Source organism: Histomonas meleagridis, assembly GCF_020186115.1.
Source record: "Histomonas meleagridis strain 2922-C6/04-10x chromosome Unknown contig_48, whole genome shotgun sequence".
In the NCBI taxonomy this organism is placed as follows: domain Eukaryota; phylum Parabasalia; order Tritrichomonadida; family Dientamoebidae; genus Histomonas; species Histomonas meleagridis.
The window spans coordinates 307,894-323,549 of record NW_027150891.1 but is presented as its reverse complement, the minus strand read 5'-3'; the positions used below and the strand labels follow the sequence as shown (position 1 = coordinate 323,549).

The following is a 15,656-nucleotide window of genomic DNA, read 5'->3' as shown; positions in this document are numbered from 1 at the left end:
TTATCATCATCGAAATCTTTAGCTAATGGATCTTCTTCTGTATTAGTTGGCGTTAATCCTACTGAAAAATTGTCAATTGATGAAACTTCTGTTTCTTTTATATCGTCACATTCATTTTCTAGCGAAGTATTTTTTTGATGTTTATGATGAATATAAATAAATAAAATTATAAGAATTATTATAACTATAGATATTACAATGGATATACAAATAATAATAATAATATATTTTGTTTCGTTATTGTCTTGTATGTCTTTTTCATCATATTGAAAAATAGTATAAAATTCGGAATATTCTTTTACATATGTTGTAAGATTAAATTGAACTGGTGATGATTCACAGATATTTTCATATAATATTTTACCAATAACTTTATAACTAATAATTTCTGTAACATAATTATTATCTGCAATTCGTCCATAACCATCAGAGTTTCCATAAAAATAACCAACAGCATCATGACCTAACAAAACGCCATAACCAAGAACAACATATTGTAAAACGCGTTGAACTGTTTCACAATACGGTTGGTAATTAGGTCCACCATCTTATCCATAATACTATAACAATAATATCATAATTTATCATACTTTTTAAACTCATTGAATCAAAATCACTACTTGATAAAGGAGTAACACATATAATTTCTTCTTGTGTATCGAAATTCCTTCCTAAACCTTCAAAACTATAATTTACACCATTATCTATATAATAACCTCCTTCAATCCAAAGTTTAAGAATAGCTGAAAGTGGAAGTGTTTTTTGTTGCTTGTGAGTTATATATGAAATTAACTTTTTTATCAGTAAATGGATATACATTAAGTACTTTGATTTTAGTAGTATTAAGGTTAAATAAACTGATTGATTTCCAATTGGATCCATTTCTTTGTGAGTAAACTATTTATGCTAAATCTTGACTTGTCTGAAATCCTGTCCAGTTCAGCAAAATATGATTATTTTTGTATTTTACGTTGAGATCAATTTCATTTGCATTAATAAAAATCAAAAAAATTAAAAGACGGTCAGAAGTTAATCAGAGTTTTGGATTAATTTGTTAAATGAACAAAAAACATAAATTGCATGAGGAACGACCTTCTATGATGAAATGCCTACTCCTGCTGAATTTTTCTAAATCACAGATAAGGTAATCACCATCTTTAAAGAAATTCCGAGAATTTCGTACAAAAATGTTTAACATCAGATTTCACAGGTGTATAACAAACTTTAATCAAATATTTAATTTGCATAATATATTACAATAATTTAATAAATAATCGATAAATACCAATAATTTAACGACTGTTGTATAAATTTAATTAAAACCTTATAATGTACTTATTTTGATATTAAAAAAAAAAAAATCACTACTATTATTATCTGAATAAATTTTAATCAACTTTAAATAACAACATTTGTTCATAAAATGAAGCGAATTACTATAAGCAATCCTTCATAATATAAAAATTTCATCATACCTGAATTATCAAAAATATGAGAAATCTTTAAATATTATATATATTTTTCTTCTTATATTTATGTTTCGGCATTTTTATAAAATCATTGATATTAGAGTTAAATTATTTTTTAATATATATTGAATATCGATATCAGATAAATAATTTATTTATGTATCTTCTTAAATATTTAGTTTTTAAATGTATAATGTAATATGGTTTAACAAAATGGTGAATTTTACATTAAAAATTTGCTTTTTCATCATATCTTTGGTGATTTGAACAAATGAAAAAATTATGAAAGAGATTAATTATTTATTTAGTCATTGACCAATGATATGTTTTCACAACAAACACATGGACTGCACTAAAAGACGTTCAAAAAAATCAGCCAAAAAAGTGGACAATTTTTAATGTCCAATGGAGAACTATTCGTGGCCTGCATTGTAAAATTACTTTTCGTTTTTTTATGTGCGATGAATTCATAATTAATTATCGAACATTTACAAAAATTCATGGAATCAGAACTATATCTTACATTACTCTAAAAATAAGCATTGTAAAATATTGATATTTCCTAATTTTTATTAAGGAGTTATAGCCTATAGGCTTTCATGGGTGCAAATATTAGTAAAGTTAATATATATTAACATTGAAAATCAAAATATTTTTTATATGAAACTTAGAATCAAAAATTGTAGAAGTTAGTGAAAGATTCTATATATCAGTAACTTGTATACCATATCCTTATTATTTTCAAGTGTTGACAAAATTTTAACGTTGGGAATGACAGGTGATCTGACCAAACCGCCAAATAATTATCGGCTGTGTGAATTTTTGATAGAAATTCTGGTTGGTTCAATTTTTCTTTGACGGCTATTGATTTGCCAACGGTTACTGTTAATTAAGTGATCCAGTCAAACTAAATTGAAGTATCGGTCAAAAATTTTAAAACGATTGAACACATCATTTCACTTTATTATGTTCGGCTTCGGAATGGGAATGCCTGGCATGGGCGGCATGGGCATGAGCGGCGGCCCAAACGGAATGTCAGCAGGATTCAATGTTGGCGGAATGTCCATGGGAATGAGTGCCAAAATTGGAGGAACAAGATCAGCACCAACCCTTTCTGTTGATATGGGTTCAATGGGCATGGGCTTCAGTGCAAAAGATATTCCACTTTGTACACATGATGTTCATCCAGGAAACTGGCGCCAAAACTTATATGAATGCAGAACATGCAACAAGAAAATCTGCGAAAACTGTGCTAGGAATTGCCATGACGGACATGATGTTGTCTTTTATTGCAAAGAGGAAGTCTTTGAATGCGCATGTGATAATCAACAAAAGTGCACTCTTATCGACCATGAAAATCATGAATCACACGCTGTCCCAGAAAGCCAAGTTCCACCTGAACCAGAAGTTCACGCTGTTATGGCAAAGGGACCAGACGGCAAACCAAGATTAGAACTCGATCCACTCCACTCACTCACAATTGATGAAGCTGCTAAGGCTCACAACAGGAATCCACCAACATCCATCACTGTTGGTTGTGGATGGCTCACCAAGACTGATCTTGATACACAAATTGTTGCTTACGACAAAGACTTAAAAATCCTTGGCTCAGTTTCCTTCCGCAACAAGGACGCATTTGCTGGCGCTCTCCATCACTTTGGTGACAATCGTCAAGGAAGCACCGAAACTAATCAAGATGCTGAAAAAATCAAAATCGACCTCTCCAAGATGCCAGCGAACGTCAAGTCACTTGCTATCTCTATCACTTCATTCGGTGGCCTTCCATTTACCGCTGTTAGCAAGGCATACATGAGACTTACTGATTCATCTGATAATTTCGAACTTATGTATTTGGAATTATCAGCTAAGGAAAAGAAGACTGCATTGTTCTTCGCTCTTCTCTACCGTGGCGATGATGGAAAGTGGGAACTTCTTCCTGCTATTAAATACTTCGATGCAAAGACACCTGAACAATCATTTGCATTCACAAGTGATTACATCAAGAAGGAAAACTTCATCCAAAGAATGCATGGAAACAAGTAAGCATTTTGCTTAAAGATTCCAAACATTAATTTTTATTTTTTGTTTTCTTTTGTGCTGGAGCAAATTGTTGATTATCTTGCGAAGATATGCTGATAGTTATTTGATAAATGTTTGGAATGAATTTTAAATTTATTTCGTTTGGAGGACGTTTATTTATAGCGGCCGTTAATGTAAATGTTTTTATAACGTATTTAAATGGAAAGATATGATTTTGGTGATAGAGATAATAAAACAAATACCCAATCTCCTTCAGTTTCGCAACGAATCAATCAAAATCAGCTTACAGAAAAGACATCTTTTAAAATGGAGCCAACACCAATTGATCCCATGTTAGATGAAAAAGCTAATCAGCTAGAATCTGAAATGCATCAGCAAGATACGCTAATAAGATCGCTTATTGAAAATCTCAAACATGTTGAACGATCCCAAATCCCTAGTATAACATCTTCCATTCAAAACATCAGAAATTCTCTTGAAAGGATTCTTTCATCTGAACTTCCGAATGCGGTTAAGCCCGTAGAAGATGATGTATCTCGAGTTAAACAAAAATTTGAAAAATTTTCATCTGAAACACAAACTAAAATTCAATCTTTCCATGAAAAACTTGATGACATTTCAATATCACTACAACAATCCATCACCAGATATAATGATTTAACATCATTCACACAAACATCTGTTACTAATATTGAGACTGATTTACAACATTCTAAAGAAGCATTAGACAACGCAAGTAAGAGACTTCATCTTCTTGAATCCAATCTTTCCAAAGCTGACTCTGTCTTACGTTCCCTTAAAAGCGACGTGCAAAATCTTTCGAAAGCATTTTCAGACAAACTCTCTCAATTTGTAAATGAATGCACAAATTCATTTAACAATGTTTCTTCACGTCTTAACTCGGCACTTAAATCGGAAGCTATTGTCCGATCCAAATCTATTTATCAAGTTCAACAACAAATCCAAGAAGTCATCAAAAACGCAACTGATTCCACAACAAAGATTCAGAATTTCATAACAACGTTACGAAATCAATACCAACAAGTATTAACATCTTTAACACGCGCATCGAAAGAAGGCTTAACAACATGTTCAACAACGTATACAAACAATTTCAAAGAAATCGATGATCGAATCAATCAGTTTATTAGTGATAGTAACAAACAATTTAAACAGCTTGAAAGTGATATCTCATCCACAATACAAGCGTTACATCAATATATAATCACAGCGCGCCAAGAACTCGAAACGACAATTTCGAACATTTCGAACTCGCGAATAAATTCCGAAACGGAAATTGTCGAAAGATATGATCAACTTAAGACGAACATAACGAATCAATTAAAGAGTCAAACAGATTATATGGAGAACATTATCAATAAAACGATTGAAGAAAACGAAGAAAAATGCAAAAACGAAATTATAAACATAAAAAACGAAATTAAAAATATTAATAATCAATTCGATAAAATTAATGAAATAGAAAATCATTTACAAATTATTATCGATAACGCAAAAAATACTTATGAACAATTAACTCAACAAGCAACTGCTTTAAATACGAAATATATAAATTTGTTGAATGATTTGGACAATGTAAATGCGCAATTTAAGCAGAAAAAAAATGAAATAGAAATGAAATTCGAGGAAATTGAAAATGACGAAAAGAATACAAATTATACAACTAAATATCAGCTGGACGAAGTCGTGAAGAGAACAGAAGAATTGTTCGATACTAAAATGAATGAAATTGAGAAACAAATTACCGAAATATTTCGAAGTATTACAAAATTGACTTTGAATAATGGAACTTGATAAATAATAAAAATTGTTTGGTTTTCGAATAATAAGTTTTGTTTTATTTTAGAATTTTCTGATTTTTTTTAAATATTATCAATTTGGCATTTTCATAATTTTAAATACAATTGATGTCATACGAAAATTAGTTATCTTATGATAAGTAATATTGATATAAAAGTTAAAGTTAATGAAATTCATTTTAAATGATTTGATTGTTTTTTAATATTTTTGTAAATTATTGTTTTATACATCTGCATATACCTTGATTTCCATTTAAATATTATTGTTGTTATGTTCATTAATGCGGGAAATGATTTTGTATTCTGGACATCCAAATTGAACAATTTTTTTCATTTTGAAATAAATTGCTCTCAATGGCTGATAAAGCAAAGAAAAAGCCACGTGTAAATCATAGAAATAGCACAAAGTTATTTTGCGATCGTTTATTGACACAAATAACTTCCTGACAAAGATGAACAGTTACATCCATTCAAAAACGGTGGTTTTTGATCAATAACCGTCGGAAGTTCATAAAATGCTTTCCGAGCAGCAGCTCTTCCAGGGCACTCGTTTCGACCCTCAGATCGCTCATGCCATCTACCTTGACATGCAAGATATGTTTAGGTACTATCCAACCTTAAGAGCTTATAATTATCGTTATCCATCTGGAAACGCAGTTTTGATTCAAGGGCCTCTAACAATAAAAATCGGTGGTTACGACGCCGTGTTGCCATTAAGTATGGTTCTGCCAGATCAATTCCCTTTCGCTCCTCCATTCGCTTCAATTTCCGTTCCAAACGGATTTCATCTTTCTTCTTCTTATGCTCTTCAGCCTAATGGAACTATAAACACAAACGCTGTATTCAAATGGGTTCCAAGACAATCCCGCTTATCACAGATTGTATATGCAATTCAAAAATTCTTTTCCGATTACCCACCATATTCATTACAGCAAGCTCAGTCATTGAGTGCTCAGCAACCTCAACAACAACAATATCAACAATCTCACGCACAGCCACAGCAACAATATCAACAACCACAGCAGCAATATCAACAACCACCATCACAACCACAGCAGCAATATCAACAGCCACCATCACAACAACAATATCAACAGCCTCCATCACAACAACAATATCAACAGCCTCCATCACAACAACAATATCAACAGCCACCATCACAGCCATCGAGTGCCACTATGCCTCCAGCTCAAGAACCTCCTCACTCTATCCCAGGAAGTGGTTCTGCTCCGCTTCCTCCAGCTAATGCTCAACCCAACACTCATGAGCAACAGCCGGCCAACCCTGCACCACCAAAGGCAGAGCCGGAGAAGCCAGCTCCTGCACCAGAACCAGCTCCAGAGCCTAAGAAAGATCCAGAAGCCGAATACAAGGAAAAGGTGAAAGAGCTCCGTGAAGACTTCCACAACGGAAAGATAACTGCAGAACAATTTACAAAGACCAACCGTGAGTTGAGCCGAACATACTTCGAGAAGCACCTTTTGCCGGCTTTCCAATAAAGTGAGATAATTTCTAAAACAAATAATCGTATTCCAACTTTTTCTTAATAAACCGTTTTATTAATGTGACGATAAAATTTCACATGTAAAGTAAAGTCCGACAGAACGATACAGAACGGCGCTGTCAATTGTAAAATTTACGCCGTTGGAAGGTCAAGAAACTGTTTCTACAGAAAATGTTATCGTCATTTTGAAATTTCTATTGTTTCTGTGCACCAGAAACAACTCAACCGTTGTGTCTCTAATTCTGATTTTGGTACAATCGATAACCCATGTTCGACAATCATTTTTTGTAACCATGATTTATCAGGCTTTTTGGTATGCAATTGATTTGCGAGGATGTCGCAACCGCAAGCTTAAAGTAAGCATCGAGCTTTGATAATTCTTTGAGATTGAAGATGAATAGCTATTTTTTTTGCTTCGCAAGTTGAAAGACAATTAATATCATTTTCTCTTTCTTCTACAATCTGGATGAATTCAATAATATCTGAATTAGATAATTTAATTTACAGAATAATTTCTTTCTTTCATTTTTTTTTATGGTCTAATGCATACAATATTTCGTCATCTTAATTGGTATCTTCAAAAATATATATTATATATAATATCATTTATTTATGTGTTTATACTCAATGTGTGATATATTGATCATAATTATGATATATATTTCCGGAAGTATTGAATACAAAACAATTAAAAACAATTCAATCATTAAAAAATGAAACTTAAAATGAATCTAGAGGGATTATTATATGAGATAAAATGAAATAAATAACATCAAAATATTGTAAAAAATATTTAAATCAAAGTAATAGAGAGATATTGGAGAAATTTTGAAAAAATTTTTTTGCACATAGAACTCTATGTTAAAATTCATAAAAATCTCTAAATTTAATGATATATTTAATGTTATAAATTATATATAAAATAACATGGCAATTTCAATCCATAAAAAATGTATGAATATTTATAATATGTTAAACATGTTTAATCTATGAATTGTATCAAATATATTCTTGTTTTCGTTTCATAAAAGTTTACAGGATAAAATAACATTTCATACCAATGATTATAGCATACATAGGATATGTTTTCGCATTACATCTCATTACGACCAGTTTATATATGAGATACGATATCATTTGTGTCCTTAGTATTTTTATTTCCATCTTTCCTTTTTTGACTTCATTTTTGTTTTTTCATATATTTTTTGCCATTTAACATTCGGTATTGATTAATCCCAAATATGAGATTCCTAATTATCACAAAAATGTTAATCAAGTTCAATATAAAATAAATATATTTTCGCTTATACAATTAATATTCGCAAATTAGAAGCAGGCGAATATTTTATGTTTCTACATGTTGTAATGCTTTACTCGATTGTGTGCTTTACTCCTACGTAATTTGAACAGTACATGAATTGAGTTTGTTTGTTTGGGAAATCAGCTGTTTCTGCTCATTTCAGATACAAACTGTATAAATTTATATGCAATTAATAATATTTTATATATTAAATAATTATTGAAGACAACAAGTTATCTAAAAATATTATAATTATAGAATTATACAAATTTATTAATTAAAATCTTTCATGAAATTGTCTTCATTTTGCTTCATCTTTAAAACAACTTTAAGTACTTCGGAGATACTCGTAACATCAAATAAAATTAAAAATAAAAATTCTATTTTTATTACATATATAACAAAATTATTTCTTGACCATTCCTGGTCTCTTAAGCTTTGTTGATTGCGGTGTATTCGGATCAATTGATTTTTCTTGTTGACTCTTTTTCCTTTTCGTTGTCTTTTTAACTCTTTTCTTGGCCCTTAACTTTTTAGTTTTCTTTATTGGCTTCTTTTGTTCACTTATTATTTCTTCATGTTCTGAACTTTCATTTGAGAAAATTATTCCGAATTTCATTTGGTTCAAATCTGATGGAAGTAAACTTTTGCTTGATGCGATATTCAATTTCATTGAATTTGGTTGCGAAATTGTGGGAGTCTCAAACGGTTGGCTATTTGGCCCGTGACCGTTTAATTTCTGTCGAAGTTTTTCAATTAATTTTTCGTTTTCTTCTATTTTTTGTTGATATTCGATTTCGAGATTTTTGATTTTAGTTTTATTGGTTTTAATATCATCACGAAGTTTTCTTATGATTTCTTTCGTTTCTTTTTTGATCGACTTCTTGGTCGGATTACCTATCAAATTGATCCCATAATGAAGAGTATTGATTTGCTCATAAAGTTGAGAACATCGCATACTTTGAAGGATTAGTTGATGTCGAAGAAGAAAGTTTTGTGAAATTATTTTTTTGGCTGTTGAAGAATCATTATTTGAATCTGGTTTCTTTTCTTTATCTTTCTTATCAGCTTCACTACTTTCTTTTTTACTTTCTGGTGGACGTTCAATAGTTGATATAAGTTGTGATAAACTTGTATTTTGATTATTAAAATTTTGATATATTTCTCGGATTTGATATAGCGCAATGTTTTTAAGTGAATAGAGATAATGATCTTGAAGATTAATAGTGATTTCATAATCATGAAGTCGTTTTTGAATTAAAGATTTACAATATGGTAAAAAATTATTCATTGTATGGAGTCCTTCTATAGATGCGCCATCGAGGATCTCACGAAGGGTAATAGTTAAATCTTTAAAAAAAAGATTTTCCATTGAATCTTCTGATATAATATTACTTTCACTACTTTGTGATAGCAACAAACCTCCACTTGGAATGGAATTTTGTGTGAAGGAATGAATATGTGATATAAAGCGTGAGAAATTTCTTTGATTAAGACTTAAGCTACCTCTGATTTGGCAAGTTTGGACTCCTGGTGGAGAAAAAGAATTTCGAGTGATGTCTGCTTGATTCATTTCATGTGCATCTAAGTCTGTTTCACTTGAAGAAGAAAATGATTTTGTTGAAGATTCCATTTGTATTCGAAAACCGTTTTTGCCGTTGCATTTTCGTTATAAACTATTGAAAATTGAATTCATAACTGGTCCAATCATTCTTTAAAATTTTATTGTAATTAAAACTACAATTGAAACGATTGGGTAATGCACAAGTTTAAATGTTTTTATGAATGAAAATATTCGAAAAAATTGAAGATTTTGTCTTTGTTTCTTTTTTTGTGATCTGGGAAACTTAATGCACTTTTCCAATAAACTACTATTGACTTAAACCGCACATAGCATTTGGAAGAACATGCGAAAACGTAAAACAAATACAAGTAAGAAAGAAAAAATATATCCCCAAAACATAGAACTAGAATTATTCTCTGAGCTTGAACAAATAATAATGAATCTAACAGAAGAAAATTTAAATTTGTCAGCAATCCAAACAATAAAATTATTTGATTTTAATTTACCATATTCATTTAATCTTGTTATAAGTAATTTAATTTATTATTCATTTTTATCACAAAGAAATAAGTGTACTACATATTTTAAATTTTTAGAAATAATTCAAAAGAAAGAAGAGGAAAAAATTAATTCTAAATACAATATTATTGAAATATTCCTGAATTATATCATAAGGAATAATTCTCAAGAAGCTCTATATCTAATTGAGCAAATGATTAGACAAAATTTAATTGATGCAAATATGACAAAGATAATTCCTTCAAAATATTTTGCTCATTACAAAACTACAAATGAAAACAAAGAATGGATATCTAATGATCTATTTTGTTCTTTTTTTTTAAAAAATTATAACAAACTTTCAAAGAATGATTTTGAGCTTCATAAGAAATTAATTGAAGAAGGGCATAATCCGAATGAAATAGCAAAAATCATTCGAAATGATGAAATAGAAAAACTTCAAGAAATATCATCACAAACAAATTTTGATTTTAATCAAATAATTGAACCATCACTTTATGAAAGATGTTCATTTGTTAATGAAGATAATGTTTCATTAATTGATTATGCAGCATTTTTTTCTTCGATTAAATGTTTTAAATATTTACTTATGAACAAAGCAAATGTAAGTAAAACAGGTAAATATGCAGTTGCAGGTAAAAATTTAGAAATAATTAATTTATGTGAACAAAATGGTTCATCATTTATAGGGTCTTATGAAACAGCAATTAAATCTCATCGAAACGATATTTTTCGTTATCTTTATGAAAATAAAATGGATAATTTGTGTGAGGAACATGATGCAAAACCTCATAAAGATTTTCTGACATATGAAGATTTAATAAAATTTTGTGTTATGAGTGGAAATTATGAAATCCTATCATTTTTAGAAGGAGAAGGAACTAAAATCAATGAATCTATTATCAATGAATCAGCAGAAATTGGTAATATATATCTACTCATGTATTTTCTTCATAATAACAAGAAAATACCAAAAAATATTTTAATTTATTCTATTAAATCAGAGAATGTTGAAGTTGTGGAATATATCATTCTTAAACACAGAAAAGAAATTAATTTTAATTCTGTAAATATTTTTTGTAAAATTTCAATGTTTTCATATAATATTTAATTATGAATTATTAAGTTATTTAGAACAGCTTTGATATATGTTGCTGAAAAAGGTCACACAAAAATAGTAAAATTACTTCTTGAACAAAAAGGAATTGATATTAATTATAAAGATATTTATTTGTTTTATTTAAAATTTATTTTAATAATTTTGGATTTCAAAATAATATTTGGAAATTATTTAAATTATTTTGGTCAGCACTTATGATTGCATCTGGAAAAGGTTATGCAAAAATAGTTAAATTACTTCTTGAACAAAAAGGAATTGATATTAATGCTAAAGGTATTCATTTATTTTATTTAAAATTTATTTTAATAATTTTGGATTTCAAAATAATATTTGAAAATTATTTAAAATATTTAATACAGCACTTATGATTGCATCTGGAAAAGGTTATGCAAAAATAGTTAAATTACTTCTTGAACAAAAAGGAATTGATATTAATGCTAAAGATAAAATTTATTTTAATAATTTTATATTTGAAAATAATATTTGGAAATTATTTAAATTATTTAGAACAGCACTTATTTTTGCATCTTCAAATGGTCATATAGAAATAGTTAAATTACTTCTTGAACAAAAAGGAATTGATATTAATTATAAAGATATTTATTTGTTTTATTTAATATTTATTTTAATAATTTTGGAATAATCCATGATATTATTTAAAAATTATTTAAATTGTTTGAAACAGCACTTATGATTGCATCTGGAAAAGGTTATGCAAAAATAGTTAAATTACTTCTTGAACAAAAAGGAATTGATATTAATGCTAAAGATATTTATTTGTTTTATTTAATATTTATTTTAATAATTTTGGAATAATCCATGATATTATTTAAAAATTATTTAAATTGTTTGAAACAGCACTTATGATTGCATCTGGAAAAGGTTATGCAAAAATAGTTAAATTACTTCTTGAACAAAAAGGAATTGATATTAATGCTAAAGATATTTATTTGTTTTATTTAAAATTTATTTTAATAATTTAATGTTTCAAAATAATATTTGGAAATTATTTAAATTATTTAGAACAGCACTTATTTTTGCATCTTCAAATGGTCATATAGAAATAGTTAAATTACTTCTTGAACAAAAAGGAATTGATATTAATTATAAAATTTATTTGTTTTATTTAAAATTTATTTTAATAATTTAATGTTTCAAAATACTATTTGGAAATTATTTAAAATATTTAATATAGCACTTATATTAGCATCTTCAAATGGTCATATAGAAATAGTTAAATTACTTCTTGAACAAAAAGGAATTGATATTAATTATAAAGATATTTATTTGTTTTATTTAATATTTATTTTCAATAATTTTATATTTCAAAATAATATTTGGAAATTATTTAAAGTATTTAGAACAGCACTTATTTTTGCATCTAGAGATGGTAATTTAGAATTTGTTAAATTACTTTTGGATAATAAAAGAATTGCTTTAAATGTTATAGATAATTTTTATTTACTATAATCGATATTATTTATAATTACTTTGGTTTTTAATCCAAAATTTAAAGTTTTATTATATAATTTGAAACACCATTAATTTGGGCCTCAAAAAATGGTCATAAAGAAATAGTTAAAATACTTCTCGAAAAAGAAGGAATTAATATTAATGCCAAAAATTTTTGATTGTTTTGTTCAAGGTTTAAATTAATTAAAATGGATTTCTTAATAATGTTTGGAAAATATTCATATTGTTTCAGACAGCACTTATAAAGGCATCTTCAAGTGGATACACTGAAATAACCAAAATACTTTTAGGAAAAGAAGGAATTGATGTTAATGCTCAAGATATTGTTTTTATATTTTGTTTAGAATTTATTTATAAAATTGGATGTGTTAAATGTGTATTTGGGATTTATTGAAAATTCTTGAAACAGCAGTTGTGTTTGCAGCTAAAAATGGTCACACAGAAATTGTTAAATTACTTCTTGAACAAAAAGGAATTGATATTAATGCTAAAGATGAATTTTTGTTGTTTTATTTGATATTTATTATAATAATTTGATATTTTAAGATAATATTTGGAATTTACTTAAAATATTTTGTACAGCACTCATGAAAGCATCGAGAAATGGTCATGCTGAAATAGTTAAATTACTTCTTGAACAAAAAGATATTGATATTAAAGCTAAAACTATTTATTAAATTTCTTTAAAATTCAATTAAATGATATAATATTTCAAAATAATATTTGGAAATTAATGAAATTATTTGAAACAGCACTTGATTTAGCATCTTCAAAAGGTAATCAAAAAATTGTTAAGTTATTTCATAAAAAAAATTATAATTAAGAAAATTTATTGAATAAAGACATTATTTTATTAAAAGAATAAATGTTATTTTTGAAAATATGTAAATCTCTCAAAGTAAACCGATATAACTTTTTTGAGATGAGCGTTAAATGCATTCAAAAAGTTGAGATCTCCGTCTTTGTTTTGAAAATTTTAATTTAAATCATATGATTTTGAGATTGCTAACTTATTACTAATTTTTTGCACCTTTCTCATTGAGTAGTTTGACTATTTCAGTGTAATTTTTTTTATATGCCCAATCAAATGCTGTTAAAAATATTATTTGCAATTTCCAAATAATGTTTTGATATTCCAAACTTTTAATAAAAATATTGATATTAATAAATTAATATTTTCTGCGTCGATGTCAATTCCTTTCTGTTCTATGAGTAACTTAACCATATCAATGTATCCAACACAAGATGCCAATATAAGTGGTGTAAAAAACAATTTAAATAATTTCCACATAACACTTTAGTACAAGATTAGCACGTAATTTGAATTCTGGTGATAGTATTGCATTAGTTCTTCGAGTTGCTATACCAGGTACTGTTGTTAATCAAAAGTTTTTAGGTGTTCAATTAAATTATGCAATTACTTATTAATAAAAAATTTTCCCACTGTTATTTTTATGTTTGATCCACATCGTATTGGACCTATTAGTGAATCTTATTATTCACGTAATAAGGGACGTGTTATACAACGTAAGTTGGTACCTCCTATTAATCCACCTCTTACTAAATATGATTTAGATCGTGCTTATGAAGTTCTTAAGAACAATGGTAGGATTCCTGATTATACTATTCAAGATACCATTGTTAATTATCCTGGTGGTTCTAGTACTAAAAGAATTGCTTATGAAATTGGATCTACTATTAATGTTATTATACCAATATCTTTAATATCTATTTCAGATGTTTCTGGTTTTATTCCATTATCACAATTTACTTATATCACTAATTTAAATCAGACAATAGATCCAACACATTATTATGTTATTATTCAAATTGAACCTAATCAACCCAATTCTGAATATACTGAGATATATGTCAATTATTTACATCAATCATCTATTTCTAGTTCAGGTACTTATTATTATTATTTATATGATTTTGGTACTACTTTTCCATCAGTTAATAATCGTACAGTTGGTTTTTTTACATCTAATAATTCTTTAGTATTTTATATTCGTGAAACCAATTTTGAAGTATCTGCACCCAGTGTTTTAATTGTTCCTAATTCTAATTATTCATTTAATTTTTAATTGTAAAATGTAAACCATTCAATTGATTTTAAGATAATTTCTTTTTTCTATTGGTTTTTCTGGTTAATTTTGTTTTTTCTTTTCGACTCAGCACATAAGTGATAATAACAAAGTTTGTTCACTCTATGGGCAATTGAGAACTTTTTTCTTTTTTTCTTTTTCTTTAAACCAAGGTACCCCCTCCCCCAAAAGAAGCCCTAATGGCGAATGAGTGCATTTATCACGAGCTGGCCGTAGCCCGACCTCGCGGAGCCCTTTTTTATATAAGGGCGGAGACCAGAGAAGTAGATAAAGTGCAATAGGGGTGGGGGTTAGGCCAAATTTTTCAATTCAATTTCGACCGTTATCTGAGGACGATAAAAATAAAAATGCCCTGATTCTCTTTAGTTTTATCGTATTGGAGAACGATAGTAGGCTCCAAGGAGATCATATTACCTAAAGAGAATGGGCATTGCCTATCGACCAGATATCGATACAAAAAGTTCGGAATTGAATACTTTACGTCATTGCCTAGGCGATGAGTATTCAATTTTTGGTACCTAAATAATAAAATTTAGGTAAAATTGAATTGTTTATTTACCAAACTCTCAGTAGATTAACGTCCTCTCGGCTTTTGACTTCTATTTCCTTAAATCTTCTTTTAATGGCATCCTTGTCCACTTGATCTATGCCAATGAATGTATCTTCTATACTATGATTTGCGGTAATTATTAATTTATAGTTCCCAGGGTTAATAACTGTACTATAATGAAATGATTAT

General features: G+C 28.1%; 3 protein-coding genes across 3 annotated transcripts; 2 read left to right on the top strand and 1 right to left on the bottom strand.

The window, feature by feature from the left end:
* Window positions 1-2,435: 2,435 nt before the first annotated feature.
* Window positions 2,436-3,512, top strand: GO595_006821 (TerD family protein; the record flags this gene model as incomplete). Its single annotated transcript, XM_067920217.1, has 1 exon — window positions 2,436-3,512. The coding sequence occupies one exon, from the start codon at window positions 2,436-2,438 to the stop codon at window positions 3,510-3,512; it is 1,077 nt and encodes a 358-aa protein (XP_067773041.1).
* A 303-nt stretch (window positions 3,513-3,815) lies between these two features.
* GO595_006820 (nuclear transcription factor Y subunit beta-like) lies at window positions 3,816-6,828 on the top strand (the record flags this gene model as incomplete). Its single annotated transcript, XM_067920215.1, has 2 exons — window positions 3,816-4,808; window positions 5,872-6,828. 2 exons carry the CDS (start codon window positions 3,816-3,818, stop codon window positions 6,826-6,828), a joined length of 1,950 nt encoding a protein of 649 aa, XP_067773040.1.
* Window positions 6,829-8,539: 1,711 nt separating this feature from the next.
* On the bottom strand, window positions 8,540-9,766 carry GO595_006819 (uncharacterized protein; the record flags this gene model as incomplete). The annotated part of the gene is made up of 1 exon (XM_067920214.1): window positions 8,540-9,766. One exon carries the CDS (start codon window positions 9,764-9,766, stop codon window positions 8,540-8,542), a length of 1,227 nt encoding a protein of 408 aa, XP_067773039.1.
* Between the last annotated feature and the right edge of the window lie 5,890 nt (window positions 9,767-15,656).